At 40.1% G+C, this 23,494-nt stretch overlaps 2 protein-coding genes across 2 annotated transcripts; both read right to left on the reverse strand.

Annotated features, from left to right (window-relative positions):
* Nucleotides 1-17: 17 nt before the first annotated feature.
* Nucleotides 18-14,011, reverse strand: bmerb1 (bMERB domain containing 1). Its single transcript, XM_037765676.1, has 6 exons — nt 13,707-14,011; nt 9,576-9,696; nt 5,848-5,921; nt 3,525-3,639; nt 1,615-1,697; nt 18-1,523 (listed from the first exon to the last, which is right to left on the reverse strand). The coding sequence occupies exons 1-6, from the start codon at nt 13,792-13,794 to the stop codon at nt 1,405-1,407; spliced, it is 600 nt and encodes a 199-aa protein (XP_037621604.1). The 5' UTR covers nt 13,795-14,011; the 3' UTR covers nt 18-1,404.
* A 2,965-nt stretch (nt 14,012-16,976) lies between these two features.
* On the reverse strand, nt 16,977-22,487 carry LOC119485850 (mpv17-like protein). Its single transcript, XM_037765669.1, has 4 exons — nt 21,860-22,487; nt 20,585-20,655; nt 20,175-20,204; nt 16,977-18,165 (listed from the first exon to the last, which is right to left on the reverse strand). Exons 1-4 carry the CDS (start codon nt 22,161-22,163, stop codon nt 17,920-17,922), a joined length of 651 nt encoding a protein of 216 aa, XP_037621597.1. The 5' UTR covers nt 22,164-22,487; the 3' UTR covers nt 16,977-17,919.
* Between the last annotated feature and the right edge of the window lie 1,007 nt (nt 22,488-23,494).

Here is a 23,494-nt window from a genome sequence, read left to right on the forward strand (position 1 = left end):
GTAAAATCACACCAGCGTGTTCTTGAAAGATGCTCTTTATTTAAACATGTATGTACAGGTAGTTTCAGCTTATTTTCTGCATATTTGTTCAATATTCAACTCAAGGACCTTCATAAATTCACTACTACTACAGAACGCTAAGTTATTAGAATGGAAGGTAAAGTGACAACACTTTGCTTGACAGGAGTCACTAATGTCCTAAATACACTCGAAACATACACCATCTATAGGAGGCATTTACAAGAGGGATGCATTCATTTCCTGGTGTTTATCATAAAAACGCAAGACTAAATTCAGAGGATGCAAGTTGTTTGTGTCAGCAATATCCATAATAACTATGATGATACTACCACAGTCAATAATTCCCGGTAGCTGATGGGTGAAATGAGGTGACTCTGGAGAATATGAGCAAGCATAGTGGTTGATTTAAAAACAAAAATAATAACAAAAAAGTTGACTAAAACTATTTTCAAGTGTTGGCATATACAGGGGTTAACCAAAATAATGAATAGGTTGAGAACCAGTGCTACAAAAGTGGGTCATATGAGGTGGCATGCCAGTAAGCATTAGCTTCTATAGAGTGAAATGCAAACGTTTGGATGCACCTAACATGACCCGACTTTGTAGCAACGTTGCAGAGTCCATTTTCATGAAGTATTTTCAGTGACCACCACAGATTTTTTGACTCTGCCAAATCTTTAAATGCAGCACAGCAGATATTACAGAATCACAGATGGTGAATTAAAGTGCTGACAAAAATATTGCCCAGCTCCAGAACAAAAGCATCAACGGGCTGCCACCCGTCTCTAGTATTTACTGTATATACCAGACACTTAATTGGCAGCCATATTGTTTGTCTGAGTCACACCCGGGAACGATGATACAAACACAGAGTTGTGGGTCTCCTGAAAGTGAAAGAGGTTCACTGGTTGATGTTAAAGGGCTGAAATGGAAGAATAAATACCCGTTGTCAAACATGATGGGACGATAACAGATGTCTTTTTTACTGTGAGACAGAGAACCCCGGCACTTCAATTTGTGGACATTGTGCTTGAAGTTCTGTAAATCCTTCTACTGTTTTAACGTTACATGATGGAATGACCCAATCTAATTTAAGACATATATTTATCAGATTACATTTTCAATTCCCTTTTATCTTTTCTTCATGTACACTTCACTCACAGAAGCTCCTTATTGTAAGGTTTCCCTCGAGCACTGATTAGGGATCAGCTCCCAGACTCTGGGCTGAAACTTTATCTGCGATTTAATCACAAACCTGATTCCTGAACAGTTTCGAGGGGAATACACAGTTAACCCAGGTTCTCTGAGTCACAGGAAGTGATGTATGGCATGCGAGTGTGTTGACACGGGGACGCCGGGGGTCATAAAGAGGTCTAGTGTCAGTTACATGACGGCACACTGGGTGGCTCCACAGCAATCCTTAATGATGGCCACTCCTGACTTGGTGATGGATGGTTTGTTCGGAGGCGGTTCTGGGATTTGTCTCTTAGGCTTCGGAGGATCTTGCAATAAAGAAAGAGGAGAAAAAGATCATCACACTGTGGAAGTGAAAGCCTCTCTCTTACTGTGTGTTGTGTCATTTCTTTCACTCACTTTGTGTGGCTTTGAGCTTCTTCTCCAGGGGCATCAGCTTCAGTCTGAGGTACTCAGCCATCTCCTTGTCCTCCTCTTGCTCCCTGAGTTTAAGATACAGTCCCATATAGTCAGCTGTTTGAATACAATGCAGGATCAGTACAGGGTGGTTTTAATAGCCTTATGTACCTGAACCGCAGTCTGGACCTTTTTCACAGACGACATTTTGAAATGTCACAGTAGGAAAAGCACAGGTGTAAAAATCATAGTGAGGGGCTGCCCTGGTAGCTCACCTGGTAGAGTAGGTGCCCCATGTACCGAGGCTGAGTTCTTATCGCTGCGGCCCTTTGCTGCATGTCATTCCCTCTCTCTGACCCTTTCATAACTATCACTGTCTCTCTCTCCATTAAAGGCATAAAAGCCCCCCCAAAAATAAAAATTGAGTCACGGCTGAATCACATTTAGCTGTGCATACAGGTTTAATACTATATATATACTATATATACTATATATACTATATATATATATATATATATATATTTCAGTTCAATATATATATATATATATATATTTATATATAAATATATATATATTTATATATATTTATATATATATATATATTTATATATACTTATATATTTATATATATATATATTTATATATACTTATATATTTATATATATATCTATATATATTTATATATATATTTATATATATATATTTATATATATATATATAAATATATATATATATATATATATATATATATATATATATATATATATATATATATATATATATATAATTTTTTTTATCCTGCAGAAAACAATGATTTTAGACACTGTGTATCTCTGGCAATGCCAGTCCGTCAGTCCACCATTTTGGTGCAGACTTAATTATCCGCTGACTTTTCCTCTAGCACCAACATGTCTATGACATTTGTGTTTTTGAATAAAATGTCATGATGAATTGTAATAACGTTGCTGATATCTTCACTTCTAGCACCATCCTCAGGTCAAAAGTTCAATTTGTTAGCCTATGTGTAATATCAAATGTTAGCATGCTAAAAACACACTATTTGAGGAGAACATGGAAGACATTAAAGGCTACCTGCTAAATATCAGCATGTTGGCATTGTCATTGTGAGCATGTTAGTGTGCTGACTTAGCATTTAGCTCAAAGCACCACTGTGCAGCTTCCCAGAGCATAGCCTCGCCTCGCCCAGCTTAGCCCTGATCAAAGACTGTCAGGGATGTATCTTTCAGAAGAACTGCTGCTCAGCTCTGTGACTTGTACTGCTAAAACACGACAAGCACAAACTAGGACTCCACGCGGCTTTGATTTTGACAACGTTATCACAGTGTAACACACTTATCTACGGTGACTCAGTGCATCATAAAGAATAACTCTGATTAAACTGATCCAAATAACCAACGACAAAAGCATATCTGCAGTCCCCTTTTTTAAAATGAGCCTTTAAAGTTGCTCAGAAACACTTCACCATTTGCTCATCCAGCGTTTTAAATCTGTGATTTCACATCATTTCATATCACGTCTATCTGAAGGTTATCTCTGTGTCACCCTGTGGGAGCAGAAGAGGAGGAGGAGGAGGAGGAGGAGGAAGTAGAAAATGACATGCGGAGCCATGGTCGTCAGTCAGCCTCCCACACACACACACACACACACACACACAGCAGTCAGTGCTGTGATGATAAAGTGACCCCATCCCTCGCCTTCAGTCATGCTCACATTTACTCTAATGAGTCTCCTTCCTGCTGTTTCTCAACCATTCCTATACAGTATGTCTATCAAACAGAAGAAGAAACAAACAGTGGATGCGGTTCAACAGTATCTGAGTAAACAAGCAGTCAGTCAACTCCCACAGATCACATCCCGGATATTAACTGTGCCTGTATGTGGGAGCGCTCTACCTTAATCTCTCCACCTCAGCATCGTCGACCAGGAAATCCCTCTTCTGCACCAGTTTATGAATCTTCAGGATCAGCTCTTCTTCCCGCTGCCTGTGCTTCTTGTTTTTTTCTTTCTCTGGGGGGTGGGAGGGAGAAGGAAAATGAAAGTCATAAACAAATAAACACATGGATGACTAGAGGGACAAGCAGACTGAACTGAAAACGTCATATTCTACTTCCTCGCTTAAATATAAACGCAGGTTTTGTACATTTAGTCGACCTTAACAAGCTGACCTTACAGCAAAGTCAGCCGGCTCTTAAACACTGAGTCAGTCACATCACAAACAGACCCTTTTAAATTCTCCCCTCATGTATAATTTATAACAAATAAGACACTGACTTAATTATGCAAATGTTTAGAGAGCTCTGTTTTTTATTTCATTTATTAAAGGAATTTGCATTCACAGTCAGAGATCTACGATAGCAGCATCCTCTTTGCTTTGTCTCGCTTTCTAACCTTCACACTCCGAAGCACAGAAAAAGACATAAACAGAACAAAGTGCACACCCACACACATGCGCAGACAGTTGCAGAGGTAGGTTGTCTGACTCTGGTTGGTATCTAGGCTGGGTGGTAGAAAGGAGGGTTTGAAAAATGACTGCAAACATCAGCTCTTTCTCCCATCCGGAAACAAAGTGGAGCAGTGCAGCTACAGTGTGTATTCCCATCGGGAGCAGAGCAATCTGAGGGGCGCACGGCTACAACGTATAAATCTCAATGTCAGAGAGGCCGCAGGGTCTGTTTGTCACATGACTCTCATTGTGCTGGAGTGAAGTAATGGGCTGCCAGAACCCCCAGCAACTGCATACATGAGGCCCCAGTGGCTCATGGGAATGTCAACGAGGGGCCGGCTTTGTGTGACCGGTAATCCCAAATGCATAGAGAGCCGACACAATAATAGCAATGCTTTACAATATAATGCAATCCAATAAAAGCCGCAGCCACCATTGAGGACAGCGAGGTCATGTTTCATTTGGTGGTTTTACCAGCCTGGGGGAAGTTTTCATTCCACAATTACAAACCATAGACTGTATATAAAGATGGACGACACGGCTCCACATCCTTCCACCGTACAGAAGTGAAGCCAAAATATACCGGAGGTGCCGACTTGAGATTTTGACGTCATTTGTAGTCTGCGCAGTAGTGATCGGGGGGTGGAGACGCGGTGTCGAGGTCACCCGCCTGAACCAATTGTGAACTGATCACGGCCGCAGAGAGACGTTTCACCCCTCAAGACGTTTCACCCCTTTTTTAAAGCATCAAGTAACTAACCAAAACCAAAGTTAACGCGATAATAAACGCATTAATGCAACTTGTGATTTTTAGGTTGTAACAGGCGCAGTTTTAAAGCTAGTACAGATACTGGCATCATATGAAACTAGAAAACCTCAGGAATCCACTGGTACCAACCATGTCATACTAGCAAAGGAGGTTAAATAACACTCCAAACTTACACAACATTTTGGTGTGGAATTTCAAAGGGGTCCTTTGACCTCTGACCTCCAGATATGTGAATTAAAATGGGTTCGATGGGTACCCACGAGTCTCCTCTTTACAGACATGCCCACTTTATGATAATCACATGCAGTTTGGGGCAAGTCGTAGTCAAGTCAGCACACTGACACACTGACAGCTGTTGTTGCCTGTTGGGCTGCAGTTTGCCATGTTATGATTTGAGCATATGTTTTTATGTTAAATGCAGTACCTGTGAGGGTTTCTGGACAATATTTGTCATTGTTTTGTGTTGTTAATTGATTTCCAATAATAAATATATACATACATTTGCATAAACTGACTGTGGAGTTAAACCAATAATTGATTCCGCACTCACAAACACACCGCAAAAAACATCCTGCGTTTACTGAAATGTATTCTGGACGCCTTGCCTGTGAAGCTTCCCTCTGCTCATATTGCCTTGGCAGTGATGATGCATGTGTGTTTGTGTGTGTCAGTTTATGATTATCTCTCCCTCATCCCCCCACCACGTCCCTGAGACTTACGATCAATCCTGCGTAGTTTAGCGAAACGACTCTTCCTATAAATCACCGTGACGCCTGCTGAGGTTATGGGACTCTGGTGAGCTGCTAACAGAAGCACTTTCTGCCAAAAACTCTATTTTTGGCCAAACAGGGTAGCGTGGACAGTTTTGCACACAGAGCATCAATTCTTAGAGGTTTATTTCCTGATATGCTTACAGCTGGTTTTCTTCAGAAGACTGCAGGTATATGTGTATGTGTGTGTATATGTGTGTGTGTGTGTATGTGTGTGTGTGTTTGTACTGTACCTGGTGCTGTGACAATCACTCTCAGCTCCTGCTTTAAACTCATGATGTCTCTGCAGAGCTGAATGTCATCCATCCTAAAAAAAAAAAACACGACAAAGAAAATAAAAAAAAACGCTGGCTTCCATCAGATTGAAAGACAACAGATATTATTAGCTGCTTCCACTTTGGACGTCTTTATCTGATCAGGATGATGTTAGGCAGAGTCGTGTTGTATAGTGGAGCCTGGCAGAAAGACAGACAGCTGAACAAATCTGTGGGAAGGATCTAATCACCAATATTTATGTCTTTTTGATCAAATGAAAATTCAGTCAACTTCATTTTTAAAAACTTGAATTTGACCATAGTTATACATAACACAGATGAAATTAAACATCCCAACTATATGGCTTGGAAAAAAATATTATTTTATTTGTTATCTATGTAAGGGATAATGAACAGTGAGCGGGTCATTGTTGTTGAAATAAACCCCCACAGGATGATGCGGCACTTGCATCACCCTCAAGGGGTTTATTTCACAACAATGACCCGCTAGCTGTACATTATCCCGCTTATTATACGGCTACTTACCCAAGAAATCAATAATTTGAAACAAAAACGTTCCTCCAGAGTCTGAGATCAGAACTGCGTCAATAGCAACGGTCTGTTATACATAGTAACGGTCCGTTATACATAGTAACGGTCCGTTATTAAGAAATAACAGACCATAGAACGCTGTGATGACCAATCAGAATTGAGTATTCAACAAAGTCGTGTAATATAACCCCATAGTTCCCAGGCTTTCACACGAACCGGCTGGTCTGTATCTCAATAGCTCTGGTCCTCACAAACAAAATGAGCTATCACATGCCCTCCCTGCGCGTTGTTATGGCGATCCAAGCAACATGTGCACATCCGAGTTTATTTGTGTCCCATTCTCCTTGATGGAGAAAGAGGCTGTTCAGTTTTCTGTGCTGTTGATTTGAGGATGTTGTATGATGTAAGATAATGAGCTCTCATGTATTACACCTTCAGAATTCTTAGAAAATGCATTTTGTAACTAAATTTTGTTCTGGCCAAAACTAAATTTCACGTGTGTGTGATTCATCAGAAATCCTTAATGCAATGTTTTCACATTAAATATTTCTTCTTTTCACATAATTCAGCTTATTCTGAAAAATAAAATGTGCAAAACATCCTGATTTGAAATGAATAGACTAAAAAGCTACGAGACTTATAAGGTTTAGAGGTTGATTTAATGTAATTTCTTAATCCTAAAGTATAAAACCAAATAAATGCAATTAACAACTGATATGAATCAGAGAAAATCATCAAATCCTCCCATTTGAAAAAGCTGGAAGAGGAATGCTTGCCATGTTTGCTTAATTAATAAGTCGCTGGAATGATTAATCAACTATTTTGTCGATTGAATGATTGATTTCAGCACTAATCCCTGGTGCTGTATACTGTAAAATCCACTCTTGTACTTGTCATTAAGACATCACAGCCTCAGGCCCCGATGTGCCACACATCAGTAGAGTGTGTGAAGATGGAAAGCATGCGACATAAATCAATCCACGCTGCTCTCCAAGCTCCTGCAGCCCTGACGTCTCACCCTCGGGCCCTCCTCATTTCCCCCTCTTCTTTCCTAAATCCCCACCTCTCTGTCTCTCTCTGTCTCTGCGGAGCAGTGACAGCTACCACAGGTTTAATTCTGCCTGTGATAGATCAGGCCGATGACTCATCCACAGCCTCCTCTTCCTCCTCCCTCTGCATTTACACCTCCCTCCTCTTTCTCTCTCCCCCTTGACCCCTCCCTTCAGCTTCTTTCGCTCTCGCTCTGTTTTTCTGCCTTGTGTTTCACTCTCTCAATGCTATCTGTGGATTCCAGCAGCTTCTGCACTCTGACACTCCATCTGCTACTGTGCATGTGTGCGTGCGTGTGTGTGTGTGTGTGTGTGTGTGTGTGTGTGTGTGTGTGTGTTCATGAGCCGTCTTGAGTCATACGGAGCCTGACAACAGAGACGTAAGCAATAAGCAGCGTGGCGGCCTAATGAAGCCTTCCAAGTGGGCGTGTGAATTAACATCATCAACCGAGTGAGCTCTCTGAGATGTGTATCAGCTTCGCCCGACACGTCAACCATCCCGCCGCGGATGTTAGGGGTGTAATGACCCACGAAATACACCGTTCTGTTCCATATGTCACAGCGCTGAGACAATGTGATACAGTTTCAACACAGAAAAACAAATAGTGGCTTGTATTTCCACTGTTAATTCAGTCCTATAAAGATGCAATATTAGACACTTCATAATAATGTAATGCAGCTTTTTCCTCGTTCATTTAAAGTGGGTTTTGAAAAGCAAAAAAAATAAAGCTGTGCTTCATATTATATCAAAAACAACAACAAGAGATCTTTTCAGCTCAACAACAAAACTGTGCTGTTGAACATCTTTTAAGCTGAAATTGTTAAATTTATCACATATAGTAGGAGTGTGAAATCCTCCGTCACAGAATATGTCATTTCACAATATATTGATATTGTGATATAATAAAAGCTCTAGAAATGAAATTGAGAAACAGCGCAAAAAATATCTATGGCTTGTCCTGAAAAAAATTATTATGATTGTGAATATATAATTTTTTTTTAAATTGGCGGGTCCAAAATGAATGTTTTGTTTATCTCTGTGGAAGATATCTGACGTTTGATTCCCACATCTAACAAGGCTTGTGAGCCAACAGTAAAACAACGTTGGTATCACGTGGTATCTCATTGGTCGTCAGTTAGTGTGGAAAAAACAGATAAATGGGTGAGATTGACGGTAAGTGCCTGGCAACGACTTGTTGTGAAGTAAATGCATTGGAACAGGGGAGGGAGAATGCGACATCTAGTGCCTGAATGTTATCAATGTTATCAATAGAACCTTAATATATAAATGATGTGTCAAAATCTCTGGCGGTTGATCAATTTGTATCACCAAACCCTACGTGTACTGTGAGTCTTTATTAGAGCTGCAACAATTAGTTGAAATGAGTTATACTAGATTCATTATTTAAGTATTTTTTCAAGCAAAAATACCAAAAATGTAATTAGTTTCGGCTACTTAAATGACAGAATTTGCTGCTATTACCTGTCATATGCTGAAGTAAACTAAATATTTTTCTATCTTGGACTGTATTTGATAAGAGTTTTACAATATCTGACGGTTAAATGACAGGATGTTGAGATTATCCTTTGTACCGTGAAAATAATCATTTATACTAATAAGCTGCAGCCCTAGTCTGTATTGAACAATACAATACAATACAAAATGTATCTAAACTCAGTACTCAAAAGTACGAAAAGTGCAGACTCAACATTCCCATGATAAATGCAGAGAAGAAATAAACACAGTGTGTCATCCCAAACACTGATCCATAATCCTTGAAGCTGATGTTGATGAGGAGCCATTGAGTTCATCATGGTGACTCATTCAGCCGCTATTGGCAGGTCTAGTCTTCTGCATAATCAATGAACAAATGGGCTGCCTCTCTCCGTATCGAACAGTATCTTAAAACAGCCAACTTATATCACAAGGAAAGAGCATTTGAATGTCTTTGCAGCGTGTCATGAGGGTGTCAACACAGAAAAAGCTCATTATCCACTCAAGGACGGCAGAGGGAGTTGCTATGACACTGTATTGATTCCATCTTTGACACGCTCTATTACGTTTGGTGTTAAAAAAACATAAAAATTGACAGTTCAGCAACTCACATGAAGCGCAGCTCAGACTCCCGGCGTACCAGGACCTCTCGCAGGCGCTGGATACGAGCCATCTCCACCTCGATCTCCTCTGGAGCCATGGTGCTCTCCGCCATGGACACATCTGAATGACCTGGGAGGCAGAGGGAGGGAAGGCAGGGTATGAGTAAAAATGAATAAAGAGGGATAAAAAAGATAGGAGGGAAACAGGCAGGGGGAAATCAAAGAAACATCTTGAGATTGTTTTTCTCCACAAGGACAGCTCTGCTTTAAACATATCTGTTACACACTTCTCTTCACCTTGAAAGAGAGAAAAAACTGCAATACACATGACCAAATTACAGATTCCAGTTGCACGACGCCTGTATCTAATTCGAGATGTTAATCGCACATTTCTTTCCCTTTGATTTCATGTGACAAAGGCATCCACAATCTTTTTAACCCTTGAAAACTTTCTTGCAGTGTCGGCGTCTTGGCAAACGCATTTCTCACCTCGTGTCCCTGTGACGTGTCTTCACACATCAGCCAAGAACATGATATTTGGAGAGAAAGCAGCATGTGTGATTGAGAGCGCCGTGATTTGCGTTCTAAAGTCACAGCAGCGCCTCGGGTGCAAATGACTGCTTTCCATTAAAAGGCTTCAATCGCATGATGATGTGAGAATGAGTGTGACATGAAGAAAAGTGCATGCAATACTGGCTCTTTGAGATCCTCTTTTTCCAAAACAGAAGGTTGTTGAGGAAGAGAAAAATACTGACGCGGATCAATGATCAGCTGTGGCTTTTTACTGATGACCTCACACACTCCATATCTGCCAATAACAAACACTTACTGCACTGATCAATGCACTGACCACTGCAAATGCTGCAACACACCAAGCTTACCAGCACATTACAACTTACAAACAACAGTATGGATCTTCATTGTTGCTGATTGTTGCTGATTGTGTTTTAGTGTATTGTCCTGCTTTCCTCCCCTTCAGCATCTTTTTGTTGCATGTCATCAGTGTTTGGTTTGTCCATTCTGGGCTACTGTAGAAACATGGTGGTGCAACATGGCAGACTCTGTTGAGAGGACCCGCTCCCTATGTAGATATAAACGGCTTATTCTAAGTTAACAAAAACACAACGATTAGTATCAGGTGATTATACACTAAAGAAAACATACTTATTAATACTATATTCCATTTCTGCCAATAGATCCCCCTAAATCTAACTGGTCCTCTACATGTTGACCTGCTGTCAGTGTCCTGTAAAAACATTAACGCTGCATGTAGCAATTATTTCCATTATTGAGTGATATGCTGATTTAATTGATTATGTTTGGTCTATAATATATCAAAACATAGTGAAAAATGTCCATTACAATGTCCCAGAGTCCAAGGTGACGCCTGTAAATGTATTGTTTCATCCAACCAACTGTTTAAAACCCAAAGATATTCAGTTTATAATGACAGAAAGCTACGAAAACCAGCAAATATTTACATTTGAGAAACTGGAACCGAATTCTTTTTGCCACTTTTGCTTATTTTATTATTTATATCAATATTAACATGCATTGTCCCTATGAATATAAATCCTCCCTTCCTATAACACGCCTACTCTGTAAGAGGACAAAATCCCCAGTCCACAAGCTGATAGGTCTTCATACACCTGAATATAAACCAACTATTTGCATCTTTAATCCGCAGCTGTCAAATGTGACGCATGACATTTATCCACTCTGTGTCTTGTAACATTAGAGGACCGGATCAGCTCCTCGTCGTCCTGCAGCAACAGAAACTGCGTCCTGCCTTTGTGGTACTTTTCATGGATGCTTACTGAGGACGGAGCTGACTCACCACAGCAGACAGAAGTCTGCACAGGAGGGCCCGGTTTGTTTGTGCCTCGCTGATGTTGAATCATCAACAGACGTGTCTGCTGACAAAAGACGCTGATGCAAAAAAATCAAACTTTATATCATGGAGCTGCATGAAACACAGCAGGAGCTCAAGTTTGAGGAGTGTTTTTGTTTTTTTTATATCCCTTTTTTCTCTGTTTTTCTTTGCACACCCCAGCGACGTGATGACCATCAATAAGACTAAGCTGCATTAAGTCCCGACTGGTGGCAAATTGCCAGCTCACTAATGTCTTAACACAGCTCCTTCTCATTTAAGCAAGCCACTCACACCTACTCAGCACTAAAGACATTACAAGGAACAAACGGCTTCGATACTTCCTAATTAAAAGCGGCTTGTCCATCCGGGACAGGTGAGGTTATCTCCAAATCATCAGCTACAGATGTGAACCAGTCTCCCAACACACTCAGTTAATTAATCAGCTTGAATTAGTTTCATTAAAACAAACTGGATCATCAATGTAAATCAGGATTAGGATTTAATGAGGAATAAACTGCCTGGGGAGCTTGGATCGTGCGCGGTGCAGCGGATGCACGGGGCTCAACAACGGAGAAATGTCAGCATCTGTATGACATCCAATGCAGATGCCCCTGACACATCCTGCAGTCACACTGTATATATACACTGCTGCTGCTGTTGCCTCTGGACACCCCCCCACACCCCTTGAAAAAAACAAACAAAATAAAAACACAGGCAGTATCTAAGAGAGGAGGTAAACCTGGAGGGGTGTACTCTGCTTTACTTCTGTCTTGTTTTCAGTCTGCATGTCTGTGCATGTTTGTGGTAGACACAGAGACAGAGCAGATACAGTGAGGATCTGTGTCTAAAAATATCCACTGCATTTTTTCCCCCCTTCTTCTCTGACTTAATCTGGAAGTTTCTTCACGCCCTGCTCTCCTGTGATGAGTTATCGTCAGTGGAACCAACCAGGACACGTCTGCGTCACTCATCGCCCGTCATCACTTGACAAAATAATAGAAACATCTAATAGCAGTGGCTCTGCAGCTAAGAATTTTTGTTTTTGTTGAAACTAGCTGTTCAGCTTTATATTTACCTCTGAGGCTGAAGTTTGTGTTTTTTTGTTTACTGAACAAGTCAATTAACACAATATAATAACTGTCAGCCATGCCTCAAGCTAAATGCAAAACATTCTCCGATTGAAGCTTGACAATTGGCTGCTTTTTCCCGTTTTATGTCACTGTACATTGCGTTTCTTTAGGTTTTGTACAGTGGGTTGGAAAGAAAAAAAAGCAACTTAAAGATGTCACATTGGCATAATGAATGGATTAACTGAGAAAATAATTGCAGCCCTAAATTGGACAAATAAAATAAACGCGGGACAAAATAATAGAAACATCTAATTCAGTAGTCCTTCAGCTTACAATGTTCATCTTTCGCTGAGAGGTGCTTTATAGTCATTTTTAAGTAGAAAAGCTTATTTTTTGTCACCAGGTACATTATGCACACAGCACAGCACACAGTGATATTTACTTTAACCTATCCCAGTATAAGATGGGCAGTGGGCAGCTGCCCCGGGGAGCAGTTTTGGGGATCCTGGGTGTCTTGCTCAAGGGTATCTCGGCCGTGCCCAGGAGCCAGTTCTCAGTTCATACTTCGTCCCAGTGGGGACTTGAACCCGCAACCCTCCGGTTCCCAAGCCAAGCGCTGCTGTAGGCTTCTATAGCCAGTGGTGATGTTGTATTGTGTCAATAGAAACTGTTATTGTGCAGAAACTGTTTTTTTTGTTGTTATTTTTGTGCTCACCAGATTAAAAATGAATTACCAAAAGTGAGTTTATGGAATTTTTTAAAACCTTTCACTCATTTTGCCATAAACTCAAATATTCTTCTTCGTGTGAAATCCAGAGTATTATTGGCTAAATAGCCTATTGATCAGAGCAGAGGACCAGAGTATTGACTCATAGCTGCATGCTTATCAGATCAGACTGAATCAAATGACCACAAGTTTCCAAATGCTCTGGGCTTGCTGTATGTGTGGTGTATACTCCTTGGCCCCAAATTCATTCACAAACCACACAATAGCCCACCCATATAGTGTGTGCATGTAGGGGAAGTATAATAGGCCCTATTGATAGCCTCCATCCCAAACCTTTGTGAGTCATGTAGGCTCTTCACCGTTCCAATGCTCAGCTCTAGCTGCTGACTGGGCTTTCACAGAGGGACACCTACCTAGCCTGCTATTTGTGACCACCGGCTGGCTAAACAGACAGCCTACATGCAGCTCACCTTTGTCTGTTGTCCACGCCGTCTCCGACACGGCGCCGTAGCTCCTGAGCGCTCGCTCGGTGTCCGAAATAGATTTCTTCAGCTCCATGTCGGTGCCAGGAAACCAGGATGCAACGAGTCTCTGAGCTGAACCTTCACTGACTGCTCCTCTTGTGTGTGTGTCCCTTCCAGATAGATAACTCGGTTTCACCCGGTGACGAGGCTCCAGCGACCCGAGACGTTGAGCATCTTTATTCAAGCTTTCAGGTCCCTGGACTGTGTGGATGGAGAGATGAGAGGATGGAGGAGAGGAGAGGAGGATGCAGGGCGCATGCGCAGTGCAGGGCAGGGATTGGGAAGACTTGGGGAGACACCCACTGGCACCGAGATGATGTTAAAAATAAAACAATAGGCACACTGGAGTTTGTATTATCAGCCTGTTCAAGGATTTGTTTTTAGTGTACACTGTAAAAAAAAAAACATGACATTTTTTTTCAAGAAATTTTAAATTTTTTGTCTGTATTTCAAAATGACAGAAAACAAATGTAAAAATTACACGTTTCATTTGTGATTTAGATTTACATTTTTTTGTAATCGCAATCGTAATTATCTGTATTTAAGCTTTTCTTGATCATTTTTAAAGATAATTATTCTGTTTTTTAGATGTTTATGACTCTATTTTAACAATTAATTTATGTTAGAAGAAAAGGATTTCATGGAATTCTAAAAATATTTCTTGTAAAAATACAGATTTTTTTGCAAAACCTTTGAGAGTTAATGTAAATTTGTGTTTTTGCAATGTAAAATTACATGTTTCATTTGTGATTTATATGTAAATGGTCTTAGATTTATGGTGTATGACTATTCTAACAATAAATATATGTTAAAACTAAAATATTTCTTGTAATATTACAGTAATAACGGCTAATTATATAACGATAATTACTGTTTTTTTTTTACAGTTTATTTATGTTAATTAACGGACAGTATTTTTCCGTTTTTCAACAGATATTTTCTGGCGCCCTAACCTTATGAACATTTCCCCAAAACTGTACGTAGTGATATATTTCAGGTATTTATTATTAATATAAATGTAAAATGTGATGTAAATCCAATTTTACTGTCACACATTGTACACAGCAAAGCACACAGTGGAATTTAGCTACTGCATTTAAAGCTGCAGCGGGTTGAATTGGAGCAAATATGATTACAAAAAAATATTTTTATAAAATATCCCGACAGCAGTGCATGAGACAGATAATCTGAAAACAAAATCATCTGCCTCCGCTGTCCTTCGACGATTCTCCAGTTCCTAAGTCCCCACAGACTGAGCTACTGCCACCCCCCATAATAAAAAAGTTATAATAATATAATAAAGCTAGCAGGAGGTAATAGGTCTTTGAGCATTGTGTTTCTGAAATGTACTTATTTTATTATTTATTTGTCAGGCTGAAATAACTGTCAAAGGATAAGTGCCAGATGTTTTCATATAAGGGGAGTCTGGTTGCATATGGCAAAATTAGACAAATGGAATCTGTTTGAGCAGCCTGTTACAAATTTAGAAACAACTTTATTAATAGGTGCATAAAGCTTCATGTTTGAAGTCTTAGAAGTAGGGGGAGATAAAAAGAGAGAGAGTGGAAACACAAAAAAGCCATGCAGCAGCAGGAAAAGTACACATTGTGCTCAATATATTCCCACAAGAGATGGAGACAGAGCTGCAGTTGCGTCTAAACTATGAGTAATACAGAGGAACGAGTTATATTTCTGTCTGTACGCAAGCCTAAACATACCCAGGATGCACCTCTGATAGCATAATACCAGCATGTGATATTTAACTGATTTCTTATGTGTTGCTATAGTAAACACACAATGAGTCAGTGGAATCTTTTCAATTTATTCAACAATAAATATTAATCTCTACCATGGTTAGAACAGCGTTCGTGCAAAATGTGATCAAGTCATTGTTTTCAATACATTACAGTCAACGGCACTGAAAGGTCTTTGCGATACCAAAACAAAATGAATGAACAAAGGGAATATTCATTGATTTCACCTTTTGAGTTCCAGTGTACATCAGCATACATAATACATAATAATAATCAGAAACAAACACTCTAATAATACACTAATAAGTTATTATACTTAAGGATGCCATTTAAAAGATTAGTGTGGTTTTGTTGTAATAATAATTATTATTCACAGTATTAATTCAGTTCTTTCAGACGAATCAAATAACATAATCACACAGCGTCTCTTGCATATGCTACTTCAAAATGCATAAGACTGAATATGCAAACACATTAGGGGGAAAAAATAGACATATGTCTCTGTGACACCAGGAATTTTAGTAATACATGGGAACACAGGTGAATGAAATATTTATTTCTTAATAATCTGCCTGAGACAGAAGAGATAAGTTAGCCCTAAACCCTTTAGATTCTATATATAGGAATAACAGTCAGCTCTTGTACTGAGCTATTTATAGAAATGACCTCTATAGAAAACTGCTTGGCGGAGGCTTCTGACTTTACGCTGCCACCCAGTATCAAGAATCACTGCCGGCAAGGAAACCTATAGAGTAACATTTTCACTAAGAGGTCATAAAAATGAATAAAATAGCAAACAGTATTGAATAGTTAGGAAATGGTGCAAACAAAGAGATATAACAGAGAGCACTGCACAGTGTTACATTAAAATAATGTACGACGACAGGCCAGCAGCATTTCCACATTCAAGTAAATGGATGTTTGAGACAACCTTCGTCATCATTACTACACAAACTCAAAGTAATCTTCAGTAGTATCTCACTGCCACAATGTGGTTGAAAATGTGGAAATCAAAAATATATTTTCAGATATGTTTTAGTGTTTTTTTTTTATATAACGGATTATTGGTACCTGTGTGCACGTGTATTTACAGCCCAGTCGCACAGCAGTTCGTTAAATAGTCATGAAATGTACACGAATTTAAATTTTTTTTCGTGATGGTCAGCACGAAATCAATTCGTATGTAATCCACGTAATTGTGAACCAGAAAGTATAGAGAGCGGCAAATGCTGTGTACAGAGGAGGTCAGGGTGGATGGGTGGGTCACTTGACTTTGCCCAGGAGACTCGTGTTCGTGTCCCGTGTGAAACCACAAGTCAAAGTTGATTTATTTATCACGTAACGCCCATCTTTTCCTAAAGCTAACTAAGTAGTTTTTGTCACATAACTTCCGTACCTAAGTTACGCCACTTCAGGTGTTATTTTAACCCAAACCCCAAATCTTCGTAGGAAAAAGCATGAAAAATACGTTGTTGAAAGTCGTGCTGAGCGTCACGAAAAAAAGGGAAATTCGTGTCTATGTACATGGATCAAATAGATTAAATTTCGTGACTATTTCACAAACTGCTGTGAGACTGCGTTGCTGTTTAGCACTTCTTGTACCTGAGTGAAAACGGGAAAGTCCTTCAAGATCAGGCATTCTGTTGCAATCTCTAAAATAAGAGAGAGTGATATGTAAATGTTTAGAAATTTGCCAAATATACTGGACATTAGTTTATCTTGCCTCTGTGTTGACCACAGAGGGCTGCCAATGTACACACCATCTATCCTTAAAAATTCAATCAAATAAAAAAAAAGACAAATTTGCCAAATTTTATGAAATTAAAAGTCTAAGCTAATAAATTAGCTGCCGCTCCACATTGTGGAATGAATTCTCACTCACTCTCAACTAAAACTCACTCTCATTCCAGTTTTTACATGTAAAGCAGATGAATGTGGAACATCAACCTTACACATTCCCGCCATCACAGCTACCTTCCCAGACATAGAAGTCCTCATTATTCAGAGTTCCCTTATTCAATGGCCAACTGAATAACTCTCTTGTTTGATATGTGAGAACACAAGACTGCATTTAAAAAAACAAAACCTGAAGACAAATAAAGCATGGTGATGTTTCACTGTGGGATGTAAAAGTAGGACTGAATTACATTTTCCTACGGAAGTGATGTGCTGTATGCATATTAAAAAATATACTGTAAGTACATTCCATTTGCTGGAAGCTGTTTCCCAAAGCACCTTAGAGCATTTGACCCCAGTTTAACCCCAGGGAGACTTTGAACTCTGGCAGTGATAGTGCAACATTAACCGCAGACAGGACTGCCATCCACTGAACCTGCTGTCTCCTGTTCACACCACTGCTTTTGATGTTCTGTCCCACTCCATTACAACCACTGACATTACATACTTCAGTCCTGAGTAGGTTTAGATGCTACTGTTCCCTCTTTGGAAGCATCTATTTTGTCCTGGGCGTCTTCTTTCTCCTTTGTGGATTCTGCTTCATCCTCTTTAGGAGGGAACATCCATGCAATAGCGGCACCGGCCGTGCCGTCGCCGCTCTGACGTGAGAAGCAAAGGAAGGTGGCCCAGACGAAGGCACAGCAGCCGGTGAAGATGGTACGCACGTACAGAGGCACAAAGGCAAAGTTCACGAACTGAGGGAGAGAAATAAAGATTATATATTTATATCATTATACTAGTATATTGCATGTTTAAATATCAATACATAATTCAGATTTATCATTGTGTAGTAATCTCTAAAAATAAATAATTGCTATGCAAGTATTGTTGTGAGATGTTATACAGAAACTCTCTAATTTAAAGGCCGGGTCGGTAATCTTGAGAAACTAGCACGAGTACACTAGATTTAAAAAAATGATCCAACCAAAAACCCAGCCTAGTGTTGCCAACTGTTTTCCAATGAAAGTAGCTAGCAGCACTAGCTCCAAAAGTCCCTAAATCTAGAGAGAAACCCTCCGTTTCGATCGCCTGGTAGTTCCCTGCGAAGATTGCACAGCGTATTCATCCACGTTAAGTAAGATTCCAAACCGTAGAGAGTAAAAATGCTCAGTTCAAAGGGAACTGTGAAGTGTGTAGGGAAGAACTGAACAACAGCTCTTCACCGCAGTTGACAAGCAAGATTACCCATCAGTCATTGCGCCTCGCCGGAGCGCTACAAGTTAGCTGCTGTAAGCACTCATGCCGCAACCGGCGTTGTGCTCTTGAGACATCGCTGTAACGATAATGTTATTGATATATAACTATTAATCAGGGTCCCGGCAGGAGATATTCAATATTTTAAATATAAAAAAAATTGTTTTGAACGACACTACCAACCCTATCTTTAAACCCACAGTATTTAGCCGTTACTTTGCCAGTCTTGTGTTATTATGACATTTGGGATAGGTCTAATAATTCAAGGGTTGCTCTGCAGGTTTGCCTTTCAAAATGTATCACATATAACAGCTATTGAAATGAATGCAAGTATAAAGAAATTGAAGATTTTAACAGTGAAAAAGGTCTAAACTCTACAAGGTCCACATACTAAGCCACACACCAGGTTCATCATGAGGTTGTGGGATGTGATTGAAAGCTCAGAATCATTAGCAAGTGGACATCAACATCTATCAGGGGTGTAGGTTTGCATATGGACGTTAGGGACATGACCCTACCAATATTTTGGGAGAGCAGAATGATCTCACTGGTATTATCTATAGAGTGAACAGACACACACAGAGCCACCCCATCTACCAATCTAATATATGTATATAGATAAAATTCTGATGTCCGAGTGCAAGTAGGTGGCAAGAGGTGACGCTCCCAGCTGTCCCTCTGTTGGTCTTGTACATGGGAGAAGTTTCCCTTCAGGGCTTTTGGCAAAAACTCTCCTGGTTTTGTCCCGGCCCCCTTACAGCTTTCTGTGCATAGCCTCTCCCGGTCCCGGTGTTACACAGCAATCTGTGACTACCAAAATCTGTGACCGCAGAGAGCCAGCAATACATAAGGACACCATTTCTGACAGCTGTCGTCAGATAATGTGACCCCACTGTACCTATCATTTACTTTTCTTTTACGGTTTTGTGAATATATCTTTAAATTACAAAATTTAAAATACATTTATGTTTTTAAACAATTTAGTTTTGTGCCTTTTCTGTGACACATTTGCCTCATTTATTATACAGATACAGTGGGGTCACATTTTCTGACGACAGATGTCAGAAAAGATGACTTTGTGTTGCTGGCTCTCTGCGGTCACAGATTTCGGTGTAACTGACTTTTTTTCCTGCTAAATGTGCGTCTAGGGTTGGCAAGTTCCACTTTAGAAAGACAGAACGGCTGCAGATTGATAGCGATGGGTTGTTTTGTTTAAGTAACTTGTGACTCACTGTGTGAGGAAAGGATTAAACCTGACGAAACTGAAATAACTACTGGTGCTCACGAGTGTCTCCTCGTAGCCCTCAGCTACCAAATGTCTCTAAAACTGCCCATTCTGCAAACAAACACGTCCAAATTTTAGATCAGTCAAGCAAATGCAACAAACAAAAAGACCCAAGTTTAAAATGGAACTAAAATCATTCGCTCCAAACCCCACTGGTGACTCTACCGATGTTGAAACCAAACCTGCCCCCCTTGACATCTATACATGGGAGATGTTAATATTTACCTGCATAAATGGCCAGAACATTAGCCCCGTCTGTAAAGAGAGACAAACAGAAAGCACACAAATCATTGGTAGGCTTACAAAAAACTTTACTGACACACACAGCTGAAACTTCATCTTTCAACTTTAGTGAGTGATGATGAATGTGAATTAGTACAAATCAGAGTTAAATGACATCAGGAGAGCCATCAGTAGAGCTCTCCCAAAAACAAATAATACATGATAAACAAACTGTTTGCATTCACAGTCTTCCAAATTCTTTGAGCGATCAGTTTTGGTACACAGAGTGCACACTACCCAAGTTAACTGTCACAACATGTCACTGCTTGCTCTACATTTCGGACGCAAGCACTTGAGGTCATGCTGCTAGCAAGACGAACATGTTGTGACAGCCTGTCTCTGCTCCTACTCACCTTATATGTATTCAGTGCTTTTTCTCTCCAGTCTTCAAAGATGTCCTCTTTGCCCTCCAAGAAGCTGACACCTGGGTGAAAAAAACAAGAAAGATTACATTCTTATTCTCTGACTGTCAGCTGGAAAATGATTTGACTGATAGAAGGTTCATAGACAGTGTAAGTGGACCATAAAAACACAGTGTGTATGTCTCATAGGAGTAGGAGAAATAATCACCATCGCAATATGTCACATTATGTTTTCTCAAGCTGTGTTTTAGATACACTGGCACAAATATTGCAACACAAAACAATATCAGTACAAAAACAGCATACAATGTTTTGATTAAGTATTAGGATTATGGGATTTGAATTGCCTATTTAATATAGTTTGCTGTTTCCTCTTTGAAGATTTGAGTTACTATACGTTTTTTTATGCTAGGTCATCCATATACTTTTTGTATGTGTTTGAATGAAAGTCTACACATATAACCGGGGGCTGTCCCGAATACCATTTTTTGGGCTCCAAAGCTTCGATGAGAAATATTCAAAGGTATTCGAAGCTTCGCAGAGCAGCAAGGCACGGCAGGCTGACCAGTTCTTCTGTGCACTATTCTACACACACACCCCTACACACAAAAATCAGCGATATCCGTCGAAGAATAACTAATAATAATTAATGTTGTTGAATATGAATAATGAATAATGTTGTGGAATTATTCCTTATTTCATGGGCTAGTTTGGGATAATACTTATTTATAAAAAATATTTAAAAAACGAAGCATTTGAATAGTGATTTGGAGGTTGAATACCATGGCAAAGGTCGAAGCTTCAAAGCATTCGAAGCATTGGAGTCAGCCCTAGACTAACCACTACTACTTTTTCCTAATGTAATATAATAGGAATTTGAAAGGGAGCATTCGAGTTCTCGTGACCATGCATGTGTAAAACTAACTCCTGATGTTGGAAGGTGCACATCCTCCAAGTCTTAACTCCACTGCACGATCACGTTAGACTTCATATTTGTCTTAAAGGAGCCTCTCCTTTAAGACAAATATGAAGTCTAACATGATCTGCTTGGAGCATATATCTGCTTTGTGATGACTTTCACGTGACCTCTGCTAGTCAAGGTATGTTTCACAGGACAATGAACAACTGCTGGTCGTTACATCACAGGACAAGAGCACTGACTTGGGATCAGGTTACAAATTGACAGATCTGTTTTGAGGTTAACCATTAACTGCCCGGCGGGTTCTCAGTGAGTCCTCTGTGTCCCACTAGTCCCCCAGTACTGACCTATGTAGAAGACGCTGACAGCCATCGGTGCCATGGCGGTCTGGTCCAGCAGCAGCTTCCTCGCCACCATCCTGATGGAGTTGCCAGGGAACCGTCGCTCCAGGAACCGCATCCAGAAGAAATTGACGTTGCCATGGAAACCTAAGGCGATCACGGCCACGTTCCTTGTGGCTCTCCAGTCCACTTCCTCCCTGCGCGAGAACCACTGGTGGACGAAGTCCCCACCGGCGAACAGACAGCCGTACAGCGAGACGTTGGTCACCCAGGGAAACCGACGGACGTGGCGGAAAAACGCCTGGTGCATTATATACTCTACAGCTACTGTCGCACGGCGGAATGCAATTAGCGAAATGCACTGTTTACTTAATGTTAATGTTAGCTAAATGAGACACCTTACAGCGGCGTCACCTCTGTGTGAATACCTCCGCAGCATCTCAAACACCGTGTTACCGTCCGGATTTAGGCGCATAAGGCATAACACAATGTGAATATTTCCTCCTACAATGAACGTCGCAAAAGTCATATAATGTCAGATAGGATACTTGCTTGTCATACACCATGCGACACCCGGCACGGGACCTGTCAGTCTGCCTCCACCGGCCGGGGCGGTGCTGCGTGACGTCACCACTCCCCTATGAGCGTCAAACCACCACCATCTGACGTTCAGGGAGGAGCAACACTGACACCATGGAGAAGTCAGCTGAGGTCAAAGGTTATGTATGATAAATCAACCTGACAGACAGAAACTGTCAGAAGAACAACTTACCTGAGGTGATTTGGTTTTGTTGTGAAAAAATACTATTACAAGAGATATGGTTATAGTGTATATTAATTGAGATCAAGCAGGGCCGGCTCTAGTTAGGGTTCAACCCCCCCAGAACTCTAACCCCAACCCAACACCCATCAGACATCACAATGATTTGAAAAAAAGAATTGGGATTTTTATTTTTTATAAATAACTGTATTTCTTATTTTATTTATATTTGTTCATTTGTTACCTCAATGCAGAAAATGAGAGCGCCAACTCGCAATTTTTTAAATATATTTTTATATTTTCAAAATTTTCTTTTAAAGTGACTGTTTGTAACTTAAACGTATAAATTAATCCGGGTCGGTGTCCCATTCGCATGTCCCCATACTCTGCTATGAAAAAATACTATTACAAGAGAGATGGTTTTATTGTTATTCATAACGAAAAAAACAGCAGTTATTTTCATATAAATATTTGGGAGTAATGATAGACCATCTGTTATCTTGGAAAGACCACATTGAATTTGTCTGTAAAAAGACAAAACAAAGAATTTACTTTCTCCGCCGCCTCAGGTCTTTTGGGGCGAGTAAACAAATTCTTCTTTTGTTTTTTTACTTCTGTGGTTATGAGTGTTCTACAGTATTGTTATACAACATGGTATACAAGAGTTTGTCCACTACTTTAAAGTCAAAACTGCTCCCTGAAAATCTGCTCAAAGATTGTGGGTCAACCCCTTGAGAAATTCTATGACTCAGCCTATCATAATAATATATTAAGGCTGGCTAACACCATCGTCTCTAACCCCAATCATGTTTTGAACAGTGAATATCAATTGTTTCCATCAAATCGGAGATACAGGGTTCCACGATTTAATAGGTTAGACT

Source organism: Sebastes umbrosus, chromosome 3, assembly GCF_015220745.1.
Source record: "Sebastes umbrosus isolate fSebUmb1 chromosome 3, fSebUmb1.pri, whole genome shotgun sequence".
NCBI classification, from domain to species: domain Eukaryota; kingdom Metazoa; phylum Chordata; class Actinopteri; order Perciformes; family Sebastidae; genus Sebastes; species Sebastes umbrosus.

Excerpts from the sequence above, each read along its gene's own strand:
- LOC119485850 (XM_037765669.1), bottom strand. The coding sequence starts at position 22,163 with ATGCACCAGGCGTTTTTCCGCCACGTCCGTCGGTTTCCCTGGGTGACC. Across the intron at positions 20,656-21,859 it reads TGTCAGCGTCTTCTACATAG|GTGTCAGCTTCTTGGAGGGC; the intron begins GTCAGTACTGGG and ends TTTTTCACCCAG. Across the intron at positions 20,205-20,584 it reads AAGCACTGAATACATATAAG|ACGGGGCTAATGTTCTGGCC; the intron begins GTGAGTAGGAGC and ends CTCTCTTTACAG.
- bmerb1 (XM_037765676.1), bottom strand. The coding sequence starts at position 13,794 with ATGGAGCTGAAGAAATCTATTTCGGACACCGAGCGAGCGCTCAGGAGC. Across the intron at positions 1,698-3,524 it reads GCTGAGGTGGAGAGATTAAG|GGAGCAAGAGGAGGACAAGG; the intron begins GTAGAGCGCTCC and ends TCTTAAACTCAG. Across the intron at positions 1,524-1,614 it reads GAAGCTCAAAGCCACACAAA|ATCCTCCGAAGCCTAAGAGA; the intron begins GTGAGTGAAAGA and ends CTTTATTGCAAG.